This window comes from Tremella mesenterica (genome assembly GCF_000271645.1).
Source record: "Tremella mesenterica DSM 1558 unplaced genomic scaffold TREMEscaffold_13, whole genome shotgun sequence".
NCBI lineage: Eukaryota > Fungi > Basidiomycota > Tremellomycetes > Tremellales > Tremellaceae > Tremella > Tremella mesenterica.
In genome coordinates this window covers 102,628-117,214 of record NW_006711237.1, presented here as the reverse complement: position 1 = coordinate 117,214, position 14,587 = coordinate 102,628, and the positions used below count along the sequence as shown (strand labels likewise).

At 47.4% G+C, this 14,587-nt stretch overlaps 4 protein-coding genes across 4 annotated transcripts; 3 read left to right on the top strand and 1 right to left on the bottom strand.

The window, feature by feature from the left end:
• Window positions 1-1,764: 1,764 nt before the first annotated feature.
• TREMEDRAFT_65063 (uncharacterized protein) lies at window positions 1,765-3,273 on the top strand (the record flags this gene model as incomplete). Its single annotated transcript, XM_007007268.1, has 5 exons — window positions 1,765-1,779; window positions 1,842-2,370; window positions 2,391-2,509; window positions 2,554-2,689; window positions 2,765-3,273. The coding sequence occupies 5 exons, from the start codon at window positions 1,765-1,767 to the stop codon at window positions 3,271-3,273; spliced, it is 1,308 nt and encodes a 435-aa protein (XP_007007330.1).
• Window positions 3,274-6,949: 3,676 nt separating this feature from the next.
• TREMEDRAFT_65060 (uncharacterized protein) lies at window positions 6,950-8,590 on the bottom strand (the record flags this gene model as incomplete). The annotated part of the gene is made up of 3 exons (XM_007007267.1): window positions 6,950-7,509; window positions 7,759-8,442; window positions 8,572-8,590. The coding sequence occupies 3 exons, from the start codon at window positions 8,588-8,590 to the stop codon at window positions 6,950-6,952; spliced, it is 1,263 nt and encodes a 420-aa protein (XP_007007329.1).
• A 663-nt stretch (window positions 8,591-9,253) lies between these two features.
• Window positions 9,254-10,224, top strand: TREMEDRAFT_65059 (uncharacterized protein; the record flags this gene model as incomplete). The annotated part of the gene is made up of 2 exons (XM_007007266.1): window positions 9,254-9,908; window positions 10,031-10,224. The coding sequence occupies 2 exons, from the start codon at window positions 9,254-9,256 to the stop codon at window positions 10,222-10,224; spliced, it is 849 nt and encodes a 282-aa protein (XP_007007328.1).
• A 2,534-nt stretch (window positions 10,225-12,758) lies between these two features.
• TREMEDRAFT_65057 (uncharacterized protein) lies at window positions 12,759-14,243 on the top strand (the record flags this gene model as incomplete). Its single annotated transcript, XM_007007265.1, has 2 exons — window positions 12,759-13,160; window positions 13,839-14,243. 2 exons carry the CDS (start codon window positions 12,759-12,761, stop codon window positions 14,241-14,243), a joined length of 807 nt encoding a protein of 268 aa, XP_007007327.1.
• Window positions 14,244-14,587: the final 344 nt, after the last annotated feature.

Here is a 14,587-nt window from a genome sequence, read left to right as displayed (position 1 = left end):
AGGGGAAAAAGAGCATGCATCAAATCTACATGTCTCTATACTTATCGCATTCCACTCACACGCAGGAAACCAGAGATGATCGAATAAAGTTCAGAGGATAAGTTAAACGGAGAAATATTCGACCGAAGGGGAAATTTTTAACAACGATTCGGCCGTCCTGGGCCGATTCTATCGGCTAACACCGTTGGCAACAGTATGATCCGTGGGCGACGGCTCCGTGTGACCGGGGTCGGAGCTAGAACGTAGCACCCTCCCACGGCTATAAAAGCTTGAGCCAAACGAAGGTGCAAGGCCCAGTACTATCCTGGCGCCTACACAATAACGAGTCAAGAGAAGAGAAGAGATAGACTTCCCAACTTGTTTCTACTTTCAAGCAATCTGTCCACCCAGTACCGTTTCAGACACCACGGCCGAATCCACTGGCCCCCCCACAACGACATTCAGGGACACGATCAGATCTGCACTTTTTTCGACTGCTAGCTGCTTGTACGTGCTTGTTCCTAAACCATTGAAAGACTTATCCGATCAACCTCATTTTCCGGCAGAATACACTGTGAGGTGGGAATCTCTGAGAGAAACGGGATCACGGACCTTAGTCGTGGAGGTATGCGTTTGACGTCTTCTCCTTAGCACATCTCATTCCCCTAGTGTCTGTTATCCAGCGACTGCCCCAACCCTCATCATGTTTTTGCCCATTCTTGCTCCAATGTAAATCTGTTACAAAGCTGACAGTACCTTCCAGCTCAGCTGCCAGTATAAGAAAGACACACATCTGCCCAACCAAGAGAAGGCAGCGTTGAGTTCACACACCACTTCACATGGCATCACTTTGAGGAAGTAACTCGCAATGATGACCCAAACATAGCACTTCATTTCATTGCAAAGCTCCTCAGTGAGAATGATCCGGGTAAGGTTGTCAAGGCGGATCTCCAGTGTTTTGTGCATTTTCAAGATGAGTCTGTAATCCAGTCTATCATGGGAGATCCAAGACTACTGGATGGGTTGGGTGAGGTAGTCATTGAAACACTGAAGTTCCACCTGTGTAACGGTACTGGAAACACGACGACTAGGTCGCAGGTTGGGTCGAACTCGATGGAGGTCTCGTGGAAATCTAGGGGCTCTGGTGCTAATGGATCGTGTCTCCTCTGCAATCGATGTAGCCAAAGAATGATATTGAAGAATCAGCAAAGTTGGTACTTTGCTGATTGTACTATATACTGTCTACAGGTATCCGTGTCCTCCTCTCAGTTCCTACTGCAAGCGTCTATGTACATACTCGGACAGGTAAAAAACCGCTTTTGAGCAAACCCAGTGGGGAAATCTCGAAAAGGGAAAACCCGTCCCTACCTACTGCAGCACTGCCTCCAACTCCCGCCGTTCTCCTTCCTAATCCGTCGAACTCGATGGAGTTCTCTCGATTCGTTGTTACTCCGTAACAAGTTTCCCCCCCTGTCTCAAGGATCCTCGCCGAGGATCCTGAATTCTGTAACTAGGTGATTCAGATGGATTGCTCTGAGACACCTTTGGTGCGCCCTGACGTCACACCCACGCTAGTGTGACGGTTGCCATGAAACACGTCACCCGCACGGACCTCCAATGTGACCGAGAAATTACTGACCAAGTCTCTTTCTGTCTCTCTCTTCTTCTTTCCTCCTCATTCCTTCTTTTCCTCTTGTTCGTCGTTCTTTTCACTTATCTACCATTATCCATCCATATCTTACCTATATCTTAGCGCATCCTTCCAACTCTGACCTGTCTGTGAGCATGTCTAAGCGTACTGTAAGCAATTCTCTTCGAATTCGATGCACTTCCTCCTGTTTATCACTGGCTGACGAGATTAGTTGTCCCCGTCTATCTCTTCTCGTCAAACTCGGGCCTCTACTACGGCAATCCTACCTGACGTCGACCCCGAGCTTCTCATGCGTCAAACGAAAAGAATGAGAATTACTTCCCAAGCGCCAGTTCCCTCTCAAACTCCATTGGTTGACGCTTCTCGAAGGGCTCTCGACACCATTAAGGATCGATATCAATCCGGCCCTTCTCGCGACCAACAATCGTCTCTTCTCGATGACGAGGTCATCGAGCAATATATCGACTTCGAAGGGGGGGCAGGGCCATCTGCCACTGGTGAGAACCCATCTCCTGCGAAATCTGTCGAGTCCGAACACGGTACCATCGTTGAAAATCAAAATTCTCCTGGTAATAAGTCCCCTGTGCCACCTTCTGATTATTCCGAGGGGCTTGTCGAGGTTCCCCATGAACTCGAAACCATTTTTCACGCCCCTCGCAAGGTTCCGGTCAATGATGAACTTGCTAAGGCTCTGGATGCTCGAAAAGACTCGGAAATTGGTGAGATTTCTACAGAATTCTGTGCGTTTCTGACTCGTCAGCTACCCTCTGGGCCCGCCTTTCTTTCTCCTCTGTTCGTCACGCTCTGAAGGATGAAGCCCTCGATCGCTTTCGCGAGACTGGGGCCATCAAGCCCACTGTCAAGTGGTTTGGTAACGCCGTGAGCTTTTTCTCCTTCGTATTCCACCGAATTCTAACTGTTAGCTTGATCGCTTGGCCCAAGGTTGGCGACTTCGTAACAAGAATGGCGCTGTTGTCCGTCTCGAGGGTGAGCTTTGCTCCGATTGCCAGCGTCGTCTCGATGGTGGAGAAGATTTTCGTGTAGGTTGTATTGGTCCTCGTGAGTCTTCCTACTCTTCCTGTTCGATATTGATGCAACTTAGTTGGTGGTGTTTGTGGAGAGTGCTCCGCGAAGGGAACTTCAAAGTGTTCGGTGAAAACCAACAATCCCGAGTCCAAATTTCGCGAGGTATCTATCTTCCTCCTTCGAACTTGGTCGATGTTGATGTAAAGGGTATTACTGTCGGAGCCCAGACTGTTACTTCCAAGGTTACCTTCGTCCTGGAGCACGAACTCTGTGCTGTCTCGGCCCGATATCGATCCCTTTCCTCCCAGGATCAATCCTCTTCCCTTACTCAACTCTCCGCTTACATCCATCTTTTCTCTTCTCTTCTCCTTCCTCTTCCCCCAGTACATCCGGGTCTTTACAAATCCCTCCATCTCATTCCTTCCGACTATGTTCCTCCTTCGCCCTCTGAAACCTTGGATCATCTCACCTCCGCTGGCGATCCTACTGGATTGAGTTCCTCTCAGCCAGTCACCGGTCCCTCCTCTTCTCCCCAAACTCCTCTCCCCCGCAATGTCATTCGTATCCCTGCTTCGGCCCGTCGTCCTCGAGCCAATTCTACCGCCTCCAACTTTTAGCGTGTTTATATCTCTCTAATTGTAGCTATATTTCCTGTGTATGCACTTATTTCCACTAAATTCCGTTGATCTTGATCGAGTTCTCACCTTCTTCTGGGGTCTTTTTTCCTCTTTTCCAGAAATCCACCAAAAACGGCCAACTCTTCTACATTTTCTCGTGGTTCCCAGTCATAGGCCGCATTCCCTGTGTATCCTAACCATTTCACCTTGAATTCCTCCTTTCCTCGTCGAATTCTACTGTCCACAATTGCTTCCACATGGAATTCCTCCTGGCCGTTTATTACTACAGGTGGTGGGGGTTGTATCTGTCGACCTGGTATCATGTCTCTAGGATATGGTTCCAACAACGTGACATTGAAGACATTGTGCACTTTCATTGATGGAGGTAGATCTAATTCGAAAGCATTTTTCCCCACTCTCCTTATGATCTTGAAGGGGCCAACGTATTTTGCTTCTAATTTTCGACTGGGTCTTTCCGTCGTAAGATACTTCGTACTCAGTAGTACCTGTTCTCCCTCTCTGAATTCTTCTGGTATACTCTTGTGTCTCCTGTTGTAGTATTCGGCACTAATCTCATTAGCCATCCTGACCTGTTCTTGAACAGCCGCATGTAACTCTCCCATATCTCTCCATTTCCTCTCCAACTTGTTTGACTTTGATCGAATATCGTGCGAATGGATGTCGTAGTGTGGCACATAGCCGTAACAGGCTTCAAAGGGACACAGACCGTGGCTACTATGTGGCGAACAGTTATAAGCGAACTCAGCAATTGGTAGAAGTTGATCCCAATTGTCCATGTTGTAGTTTACATACATTCCGAGCAGGATTTCCATCTGTTGATTTACTCGCTCAGTTTGTCCATCTGTTTGAGGGTGATACGCAGTCGAGTATAAGTTTTTTATTCCCAGGAACTGACATATTTCCTTCCAAATTTCCGCTGTAAACTGAGTTCCCCTATCTGATACGATTGTTCGAGGTACTCCATGTTTTGAAAAGATCTCCTTGATGTAGATGTCGGCCACTTTGTTCGCTGTTAGTCCAGTTGTACATGGAATAAATCTAGCCATCTTGGTTGGTCGATTGACTATCACTAGTATCGCGTCAAACTCGGTCGATTTTGGTAGGGGTCCCACCATATCCATAGAGATATCTGTCCACGGGAGTGTGGGTACTGGTAAAGAGACTAGATGTCCATACGGTTGATGTCGATGAGTCTTATGTCGGTTACAGATCTCACATCCTTTTACTTATTTTGCGATATAATCGTCCAAATGGGGCCAATAATAGTCCTCTTTGATCATAGTGATGGTTTTGTCTCTTCCTGGGTGTCCTACTAATATTGAATCGTGTCTTGCTCTCATTACTTCTAACCTTGCTTGTCCCTCTGGTATGACTACTCTATTCTTGTACAAGAGCAATCCGCTTTGAGTCCATGATACCACCGGTGCCTCGTTGCTAATCTGTGTCTTCTGTGTGTCCTGTGTGCTATGTGTCTGTGTGTCCTGTGTACTATGTGTCTGTGTCAATTGCAGTCCTAGTCGTCGTATGTTTGCTATGTCTTCTGAGTCTTTGAGTCCGTTTTTGATGAGTCCAAATAATGAGTCTTCTCGGATTGCTCCTCTTACTATGTGTCGGGTTTCTGAGTCTATCGAATTCGATCCATGTTTCTCGTATGTGGGTAGTAATTGTAGCCAGTTTCCTTTGTTTAGATCTGGGTCCTTACTACTTCCTTTTCCCGGGTGATAATCCCCTCGTCTTGTTAAAGCATCTGCTCCCCCATTTTTGCTACCTGGTCGATAAGTGATCTCTATGTTGAAGTCTCCTAAGATTTCCAGCCACCTCATTTGTCTTCGATTCAGTTGCCGCTTACTTTGGAAGTACTCCAGGTTCTTGTGATCCGTAATGACTTTTATGACATCACTACTGTTCGCTAAGTATGGTCTCCATGCTACCAAGCAGTCCACAATGGCTAGTAGTTCCTTCTCTCCCACTGTGTAGTTTAATTCGCAGGGTGTCATTGCTCGAGACCAATACGCAACCGGATGAAGTTCCGTGGTCCCTTTTATCGATGGATGAGGGAACCTTTGGGACGCTATTGCACCTATCGCACAGTCAGATCCATCGGTTTCGATCCAGGTTGGTCGGGTTCTATCGAAATGTCGAAGTACCGGTGCTGTCGTGAAAGTTTTCTTCAAATTTTCAAAAGCTTTTTGACATTCCTCTGTCCAATTCCAAGCCTGATCCTTCCTGGTCAGACGGGTAAGAGGACCCACAATATGTGAGAATCCTTTGATGAACCGTCGATAGAAATTGGCAAATCCTAGAAAAACCTGAGTATCTCGGACTGTCATTGGTTCTCCCCATTCTAGAATGGCTTTCACCTTGTCTTGATCCATTTCGATCCGTTCGTGTCCGATTACATACCCCAGAAACTTCACTTCGTCGCAACTCCATTCACACTTCCTCGGGCTAACAACCAAGTCGTTTTCAAGTAATCGGTCTAATACCTTTTGGACAATTATCTGATGGTTTTCGATCGTGTCTGAGTATACCGTGATGTCGACTATGTAAACTACCACTCCTTCATCTAACAGGTCGTGGAACATATCCTGCAGGAAGTTTTGAAAGGTGGCTGGTGCGTTGCATAATCCATCCCGTAGAACAGTGCTTTCAAAACTACCGTATCGTGTTCGTAGAGCAGCTTTATGTTCATCTCCTTCTTTTATTCGAACTAACTGATAGGCCCCTTTCAGGTCGAGTTTGGTAAACACCTTTCCCAATTGAAGTCGATCGAGTAAGGTCGAGATAAGTGGCATTGGGTACGAATCCTTGATGGTTACCTTGTTAAGTGCCCGGTAATCTGTAACTACTCGATAGGGAATGACTCCTTTCTTGGGGACCAGGAATACTGGGGACCCATAGGGCGATTTACTTCTTCGCAGACGTCCACTAGTCAGTCCATCATTGATCCACTGCTTCAGGAAAGCATCCCCATGCTCGTCCAGTTGGTAGATTGGTCCTGGTTTCAGTTCAGCCCCTGCTACTAATTTGATTTCGTGGTCACATTCTCTTCTTGGTGGTAGTCTTCTTGCTCTTTCTACCTTGAATAATTCGAGGTACTGGTGCCATTGTGTCGGTATGATTTGTCGTAGTTCCTCCTCACTCATTTCGTCCTCCCCTTTCTCCAGTGTTGCTCCTCTTATTAATCCTTCTTCTAATCTTGGGTATTTCCAACCAGTATCTCGTTCAATTCCGTCGAATTCGATCAGTCCCTTTCCACAATCGATCCTTGCCCTAAACTGTCTCAAGAAATCTAGTCCTACTAGTACTTCTGGTCCTTCGTATGCCATAACATCCAGTCGAGTTGCAATCCTGAGTCCTTTTCCTAGATCTAATTCTGCTTCTACATATTTGGTCACTAAGGTCGCGGTAGTTCCATCCAGGAACCTAATTTTTCGTGGTACCTGATATTGTTTCTTTGGGAATAGATGGTATAATGGACAGGCCGGCTGCACATACCTTCCTGTAGCCCCGGTATCGATTAACATTCCAATCTGTAGGGTATCTTTCTTTGTTTGTATTTTTATATATATTATGGCCGAGTCATTACTGAGATCTATTGGTATTTGAATTCTCTGCGACCCGGGCAGATCCTGGCCGCAAGTGGTCGCATCACTTAGGCCAGGTAGTCGTTTCCCTCTTCTTCAAAGGTCACCGCCATTCCTCGAACTAATGGCCCTTTGGATCCAGTTGGGATCGAGTTCGATCCACTAGGAATCGGTGAGCTATGCGGGTTTGGGGATCCCCTAATGTTGTTTCTCGTATTTCCTCCATTTGGACAGTTGTTGGCGTAATGTTCTGGACTTCTACATTTGAGACAACGTCGGTTCTCCCTCCTCCAAGTCATTTCGTTCTCGCTGAGACGTCCTCCGTCCTCTGTCCAAGTGACCGGAGGGTCATTTGGTAGACCATAATTCATCATCCCTGGTTTTCCACCGGGCAAGGGTCCTCTACCAGTCGATTGTGAGTGGCGTTCTACCGGGTTGGGCAAACTAGTATCCAATCGCATCGAATTCGATCGAGGGGGAAGCCAGGTCGTCTCATGTTTGCGTCTAGCAGCCCATCGATTCGCTGCAATCATCGTTTCAGCCATCCGTTGGTTCTCCTCAGTCCCTATCACATGCTGTTTGAAATAGATCCAGTCCGATTTGGTTCGAGGGTCGGTGTTATTTACCACTACCACCTTCAGTAGCTCTTCCTTCAGGCCCTGTATGGCTGAGGCGATTTTCATTGCATCTGGTACCTTTCCAAGGTGTGTGGACCAAAGTTCAAAGTTGGCAAAATACTCGGCGGCCGTATCCGTCTGTCTTAACTCCTGCAATTTCCTCATAGCCGTACCTGCCATGTTACTGTCTCCAAATTGAGTTCGTAAATGCTGGATGAATTTGTCGTAGCTCTCTAGCCATTCGGTCGAATTCCATATACTTGGATTGGTTATGGCCGGGGTTATAAGCATTTGAGGGGTGCCTCGAAGATACCCGTACATGAACAGGATCTTTCTGCGATCGGTGGCGTACTCTGCCCCTTTGAATTCGAAGTTCATGTGACATGCTGCAAGGAAGTTGTCCAATTCTCCTCGTTCTCCACTGAAGGTAGGTGGATCCGCACACCTGGTTCTTCCTGTTCGTTTGTTGTTGGTAAGTTTCGGCTCCAAACACGGCTTGTTTTCTTCGACTTCGATCAAACTTGCCCCTTTCGATGTGAGTATCTGTTGGTTCTGTCGGTCAGCTTTCATCGTAGCCAGTTCTTCCCTTAATGCATTTTGTTCCTTTTGTTGCATCGTCATAATGGCTAACAATTGTGACAACTGCTGCGATAATTCATTTAGCGGATCTGGGGTAGTGGTAGTAGAAGTGAGATCATGTGAAATGGTACTTCTCGAAGAACTTGTTGGTATTTCTTCCTCTGGGACCAGCCCTTGTTCCAACTCCTCTTTTTCTGGTATCATTTTCCGCGCTTTCCCTCTGGTGAGCATACAGTACTCTCCGATTCGACCCAAGGTGCGTAAGGCTGATTCTTCAACTTGTAACGGTACTGGAAACACGACGACTAGGTCGCAGGTTGGGTCGAACTCGATGGAGGTCTCGTGGAAATCTAGGGGCTCTGGTGCTAATGGATCGTGTCTCCTCTGCAATCGATGTAGCCAAAGAATGATATTGAAGAATCAGCAAAGTTGGTACTTTGCTGATTGTACTATATACTGTCTACAGGTATCCGTGTCCTCCTCTCAGTTCCTACTGCAAGCGTCTATGTACATACTCGGACAGGTAAAAAACCGCTTTTGAGCAAACCCAGTGGGGAAATCTCGAAAAGGGAAAACCCGTCCCTACCTACTGCAGCACTGCCTCCAACTCCCGCCGTTCTCCTTCCTAATCCGTCGAACTCGATGGAGTTCTCTCGATTCGTTGTTACTCCGTAACAACCTGACTGAAAAGCGGATGAAGAGATGTGATAGTACTGGTGGAAAATGTTGGAGGGATCAAATAAGCTATGCGCGTTGATACTTTTCTTCTTGTTCGTTCTTTCATGTCTTTATGCATTACTATATTGTTTGATTCAAACTGATTATGAGACCCGTGCTTTAACCGACTGAGCAAATTCAGCAAGCATAATCTACCCATTGCTTAATCACTTGTTCACTCACTTGTTCACTTGACCAGCTCAACCGAGCGGCCTCCTCGCTTGTCTTGTCACTGCTGGAGTATATATAGGGAAGTCAGGAAGACTAGCCTTCTGTGTGAGTGGGAGTGCAACGAGCCTTAGGTTTTATACCAACAGTCGCTTCACTTGAATGTCATTGTCTTCTTGCTTGTTCGAACGGCTGACCACCACATACATAGAGAACTTGACCAACATCGACTAGATTGAACTTGTCCCGTCCTGTCCTCATCTCGCTCAATATCCGCAGCATCACCCCATCATGTCGTCCAATGATCTCTCAAAATCGTTCGACACTGTGCCTAAGCTCACTGGGAAAGAAAATTACCTGGTATGGCATCAGAGGTTGACAGTTGTTCTCTTCATGACTCAAACTCGCTCGTTTGTTCTCTCCACCACCATTGCGCCAACTGCTACCACTACAACTTCCTCCACTGGATCATCCCTCTTGCTCGAAGCCTGGAACAAACGAGATGGACAAGTTGCTGCCGCCATCCTCCACTCCACTTCTGAGGATATCCTCTCTGCTCATCTTCACCTTCTATCTCCTCTTGATCCTCCTTTGACCAATCAACCGGTTTCCACCACCATCTTCCCTGCTTATCGAGCTCAAACAATCTATGATTCGCTCAAGAAGACATATGGAACTAATGGGGTACAATACTCGTTCGCTCTGGCGAAGAAATTTGTGGATAATAGGTGTTCAGAGGATGAGGATGTTGAAGAATGGGTGAACAAAGTCCTCGCTCAATATCGTGATCTCAAAGTTCTTTCGTACGATCTCAATCAACTCTGTGGCAATGTTCTTCTCAATGGTCTCCCTGATCGCTTCAGTTCGTTCATTGATGGCATTTGGAAGGAAGATGATACCCCGTCTGTGGAAAACATCAAGATCAAAATTCTTCGAGTGAGCGCAGGTCAGCGCAACCAAACAAACAACAAGGCCCTAGCAGCCCAAGTTTCCTCACTTTCCATGAAACAAACCTCAGCTGCTCATTTAAGCGAAGACTCCCTCATGGTGTTCTATGCTGGATTGAAGAAGGCAGGGAAGGGACCAAGCAAGGATCATCCCTGTGCTCGATGTGGATCGGTCGATTGGTAGACTGCCCAGTTCCTGCATTCTTGAATGAGCATGGCAGAACCAAGAAATGGAAGGGGAAGAAAGAAAAGGATCGATCGAACAAGGTTGCCGCTCCTGTAGAGACTAAGACAGAGGCAGCTGCCATTGTGTAACGGTACTGGAAACACGACGACTAAGTCGCAGGTTGGGTCGAACTCGATGGATGTCTCGTGGAAATCTAGGGGCTCTGGTGCTAATGAATCGTGTCTCCTCTGCAATCGATGTAGCCAAAGAATGATATTGAAGAATCAGCAAAGTTGGTACTTTGCTGATTGTACTATATACTGTCTACGGATATCCTCGTCCTTGTCCTCTTCCTGCTGCAAGCGTCTACGTACATACTCGGACAGGTGAAAAACCGCTTTGAGCAAACCCAGTGGGGAAAATCTCGAAAGGGGAAAACCCGTCCCTACCTACTGCAGCACTGCCTCCAACTCCCGCTTTCCTCTGTCCTAATCCGTCGAACTCGATAGAGTCCTCTCGATTCGTTGTTACCCCGTAACACATTGCCTCACAAGCTATCACCTTGTTCGAGTGCAATGATATTGAACATCTCCTCCTCACCACTGACAGCAACTCGATCTCGCTTGCTGCTCGCTCAAGCCAATGTATCCTTGACTCTGGGGCAAGTGAACATATGAGTGGGGATATCAATTGGTTGAAGGACCTCAAATCAACCGAGTCGATCGCTCGAATCACAACTGCTGGAGTGTCACGACTCTACCGAGCGTGACCCGACTTCACGTGATTTCAACACATTCCAACAGAATTCATGCGACTTCAATATGAGTTCCAATGAATTCATATCAGTACATGTGATATCACCATGATATCATACGAGTTCACCATGATACCATATGAGTTCACCATGATACCGTATGAGTTCACCATGAATTCATATGCATTCATCATGAATTCATACGTGTTCACCATGAATACACCTGAACCCATATGGGTTCAGTCAGAAATCACCTGAATATCGTGTGAAACCGTCATGAACTCACCAGAGTTCATACGAGTCCGCATGGACTCACCTGATTCCGGGAAGAATCCACATGATATCAGTGTGAATCCACCTGATATCAGCCCGGCTGATTCTGAATTCATACGACGAGTTTGCGCATCACAAATCCCTTGGAAAAGGATATAAGGAGGCCATTTGTAGTTTGTAGTTTTCCTTTGCTCAAGGATCAAAATATTATTTGCCACTCGCAAAAGACCTCTTCTTGACATACTACTTACATTGACACATTCCTCATCATCATTACCCCTGTCCACACCATCACACACGCCCTTATCGTCATCTCTGTTCAATGATTGCTATAGCGGTAGACTGGTAGTTCTTAGCTATGTAGAAAGCAATACATTTATGATAGAAACTCACCTGGTAGTTCTTAGCTATGTAGAAAGCAATAAAGAACTACCAGGGGATGAATAGTTTTGATATAAGGAGGTACAGGACGTTACGTAACTACCACTACCACGTGGTTTTTAACACTCCCCCTCGTCCGGTAGTTCCTTCATGCCTCTCTCCTGTACTCCCATATGCCTGGAGAGGTAGTGATGTCGTTCTGCTGGTAGTGACTTGGTAAGAATGTCGGCAAGATTTTCTTTGGTAGGCACATGTAATAGAGTGATGTTGCCCTCTTCAACCTTGTCTCTGATGAAATGATATCGTATATCAATGTGTTTGGAACGATCATGTTGAACAGGATTCTTGGAGAGGGAAATAGCAGCTTGATTGTCGCTGAGGATAGGGATACCACTACCATATTGGTAGCCCAGGTCACCAGCCAGTTGTCTGAGCCAGATAGCCTGTCTAGCTGCTTCGGAAGCTGCCATATACTCTGCTTCAGCGGTTGATAGTGCCGTGGTAGACTGCCGTTTTGATCGCCAAGCAATTGGTCCGCCAAAACCATAGAAGAAGAAACCGGTAGTTGATCTGCGTGTATTGAGACACCCACTGTCACGAACTACGTCGTGACACCTCGATTACTCCACCAACAATGACCCTCCTTTGGCCATCAAAACCCCATCACGCCTTAACCTCTTTACTCTACACGTAACTCAGGACTTCTGACACCAAGTACGGCGAAGTTAGACGGGGTTAGGCTAAGTAGGGACAATGGGAGCAGAAGTACGGCGATGTTAGGCGGGGTTAGGCTAAGTAGGGACAATGGGAGCAGAAGTGCGGCGATGTTAGGCGGAGTTAGTCGAAGGAGGAAGAGGATGGCCGAGGGCTCGGGGAAGTTGGACGAAGTGCGTTGAAGTACGTCAAAGCGCGAGAGGGTTGGATGAACGTCTAGGAGGAGTAGATAATATTAGCTGAGAAGATCGCTGAAGTTCTTCAGCGATCCTTGATTGTTGTCAGTAGTAAAAGACAGATAGAGATAGCTATAAATCAAGATACATCGCCATCAGTAGATCAAAACCCTAGTTAGAGTAACTACGCCGAAGTACGCCGTAGTTACACCCCTTTCGACGTCTGCGCCCTCCTGGTTGGGTGAGACATCGACTCAGAGCGTGAAGTTAGCCGAGGTTCGTCGACCGTCGGTCTATTAAGAAGTAGTTGTTCGACGGCCGTGACAGTATCAAGGATCGCTCTTACCGACGACCCGTGCGAACCTCGGAGAAGTACGAAGATAATATGGAACCAGAAAGAAGAATTACACGAGGCATGAGTAGGGATGGAGACAGGATGGAGGAGAACGAGAGGAGAGCATTGGAGGAGCTTAGCAGAGCAATGGGGCAGGACCTTGGAGTTGAGGATAGTGTGGGGGGGTCAATTCAAGGAGATGAGTTCGTTCCACCGGTGCTTTCTAACCCTCCTTCTCCTCCGTCTAATGCTCTCCCACCTGTGGGATCCCCACTTGGATCAGACCAAACCCCACGCCCAAGAGAAAACACTGGAAGTACGGCGAACTTGGGAGAAGAAGGAACACAAGGGGTGGTGTTGGCCTTGATGCAGATGGTGGCGAATATGAACAAAGACATGATGGAGGAGAGAAGACGTAGGGAGGAATGGGAACAGAGAAGAGAAAGGGATACAGTGGGCGGGATTGCCGAAGGGATATCAGAAGGGGTGAGGTACGCCATGGGACGGCAAACTTCGGCGACCCCAAGCGTAGCGGGCGAACAACGGAAAGGGATAAAGCTACCTAACCCAGACCTATGGAGAGGAGATCGGAACAAGTTAACCGCCTTTCTGTCTGAGTGCGACGTACACTTCGAATTGAACTCTCATCTTTTCCCCGACGACACTAAGAAAGTCTTTTTCATGATCTCTCATCTACGCGAAACACCTCTTCTTGCAGTGCAGCCCGATCTATCCAAACGACCTCTTCCTGAGTACCTCACGACACACGATCAGTTCGTTAAGTACCTCAAGACTAACTTTGGTGATCCAGACGAAGAAGGAACTGCGGCCCGACAACTTAACGACCTCAAGCAAACCGGGTCTGCTTCGGACTACTTCTCCGCCTTCCAGCGACATGTTGCGATTCTTAAGTGGTCTGATGATGGAAACCTAGTTGACCGAGCCAAGAAAGGACTAAAATCGCACCTTCTAGATGAAATCGCAAGACACGGTAGATCGTTTGGGACTGTAAAAGAGCTATTGGAGTTTGTGATTCCCTTGGACAACCGCCTGTGGAGGAGACAAGTGGAGAAGGAGGCAGAGAGGAAAAGGGAAGGAGGGATAAGGACAACGACAGTGGTGGAAAGTCAGAGGACGGAGAAGAAAGAAGAGAAGAAATGGGAAAAGGGGCAACCTTCGGCGCAGGGTGGTGCCCAGGCGGCTATGAGGTCGACGGTGGTAAAGAGTACACCGCCAAACATCGACGAAGTTCGCCGAAGATGGCCTAGGCCGAGCTCCGATCTGAGGGAGACAAGGAGGAAGGAGGGGAAGTGTACCGAGTGTGGTGAAGCAGGACATTGGCTGAAGGAATGCCCTGTAAGGGAGGCTAAGGTTAAGGTTGGACTGTTGCCTCCATGGGGGGAGAAGTTCGGAGAACGTGGTGGAGGATCGGGAGGGAACGCAGTACCTCTCGGACAGAGGAGGAACTTGAATGCGGTTGGAGGAGAAGTAGATTTGGAAGAGGACCAGGGAAAAGAAGAGGACCTGTCGCAGTAGGCGAGGCTCGGCGGGTCCGCCATATTCTCTCGGCCACCATTCCCAAACCCATAAAAGAAACACAGCTGATGGAGCCAGAGGATTGTGAATACAAAAATACACCACTCAGTACCCCTTGTTCATGCAATGTCGATAATCATCTCCTCATCCCTTCCGTTTCCAGAGATCAACCTAAATCGGACATTTTCATTAATGGAATAAAGCTAACTACGCTCTGGGACACTGGAGCTACTTGTTCATATATAAGCCCTAAGGCAGCAGCGAAGATAGGTGTAGAAAAGAGGCGATATCAGGTGAGCGTACCCGTTCACATGTTCGACGGCTCGGTGAGTGTCGCTGGACCC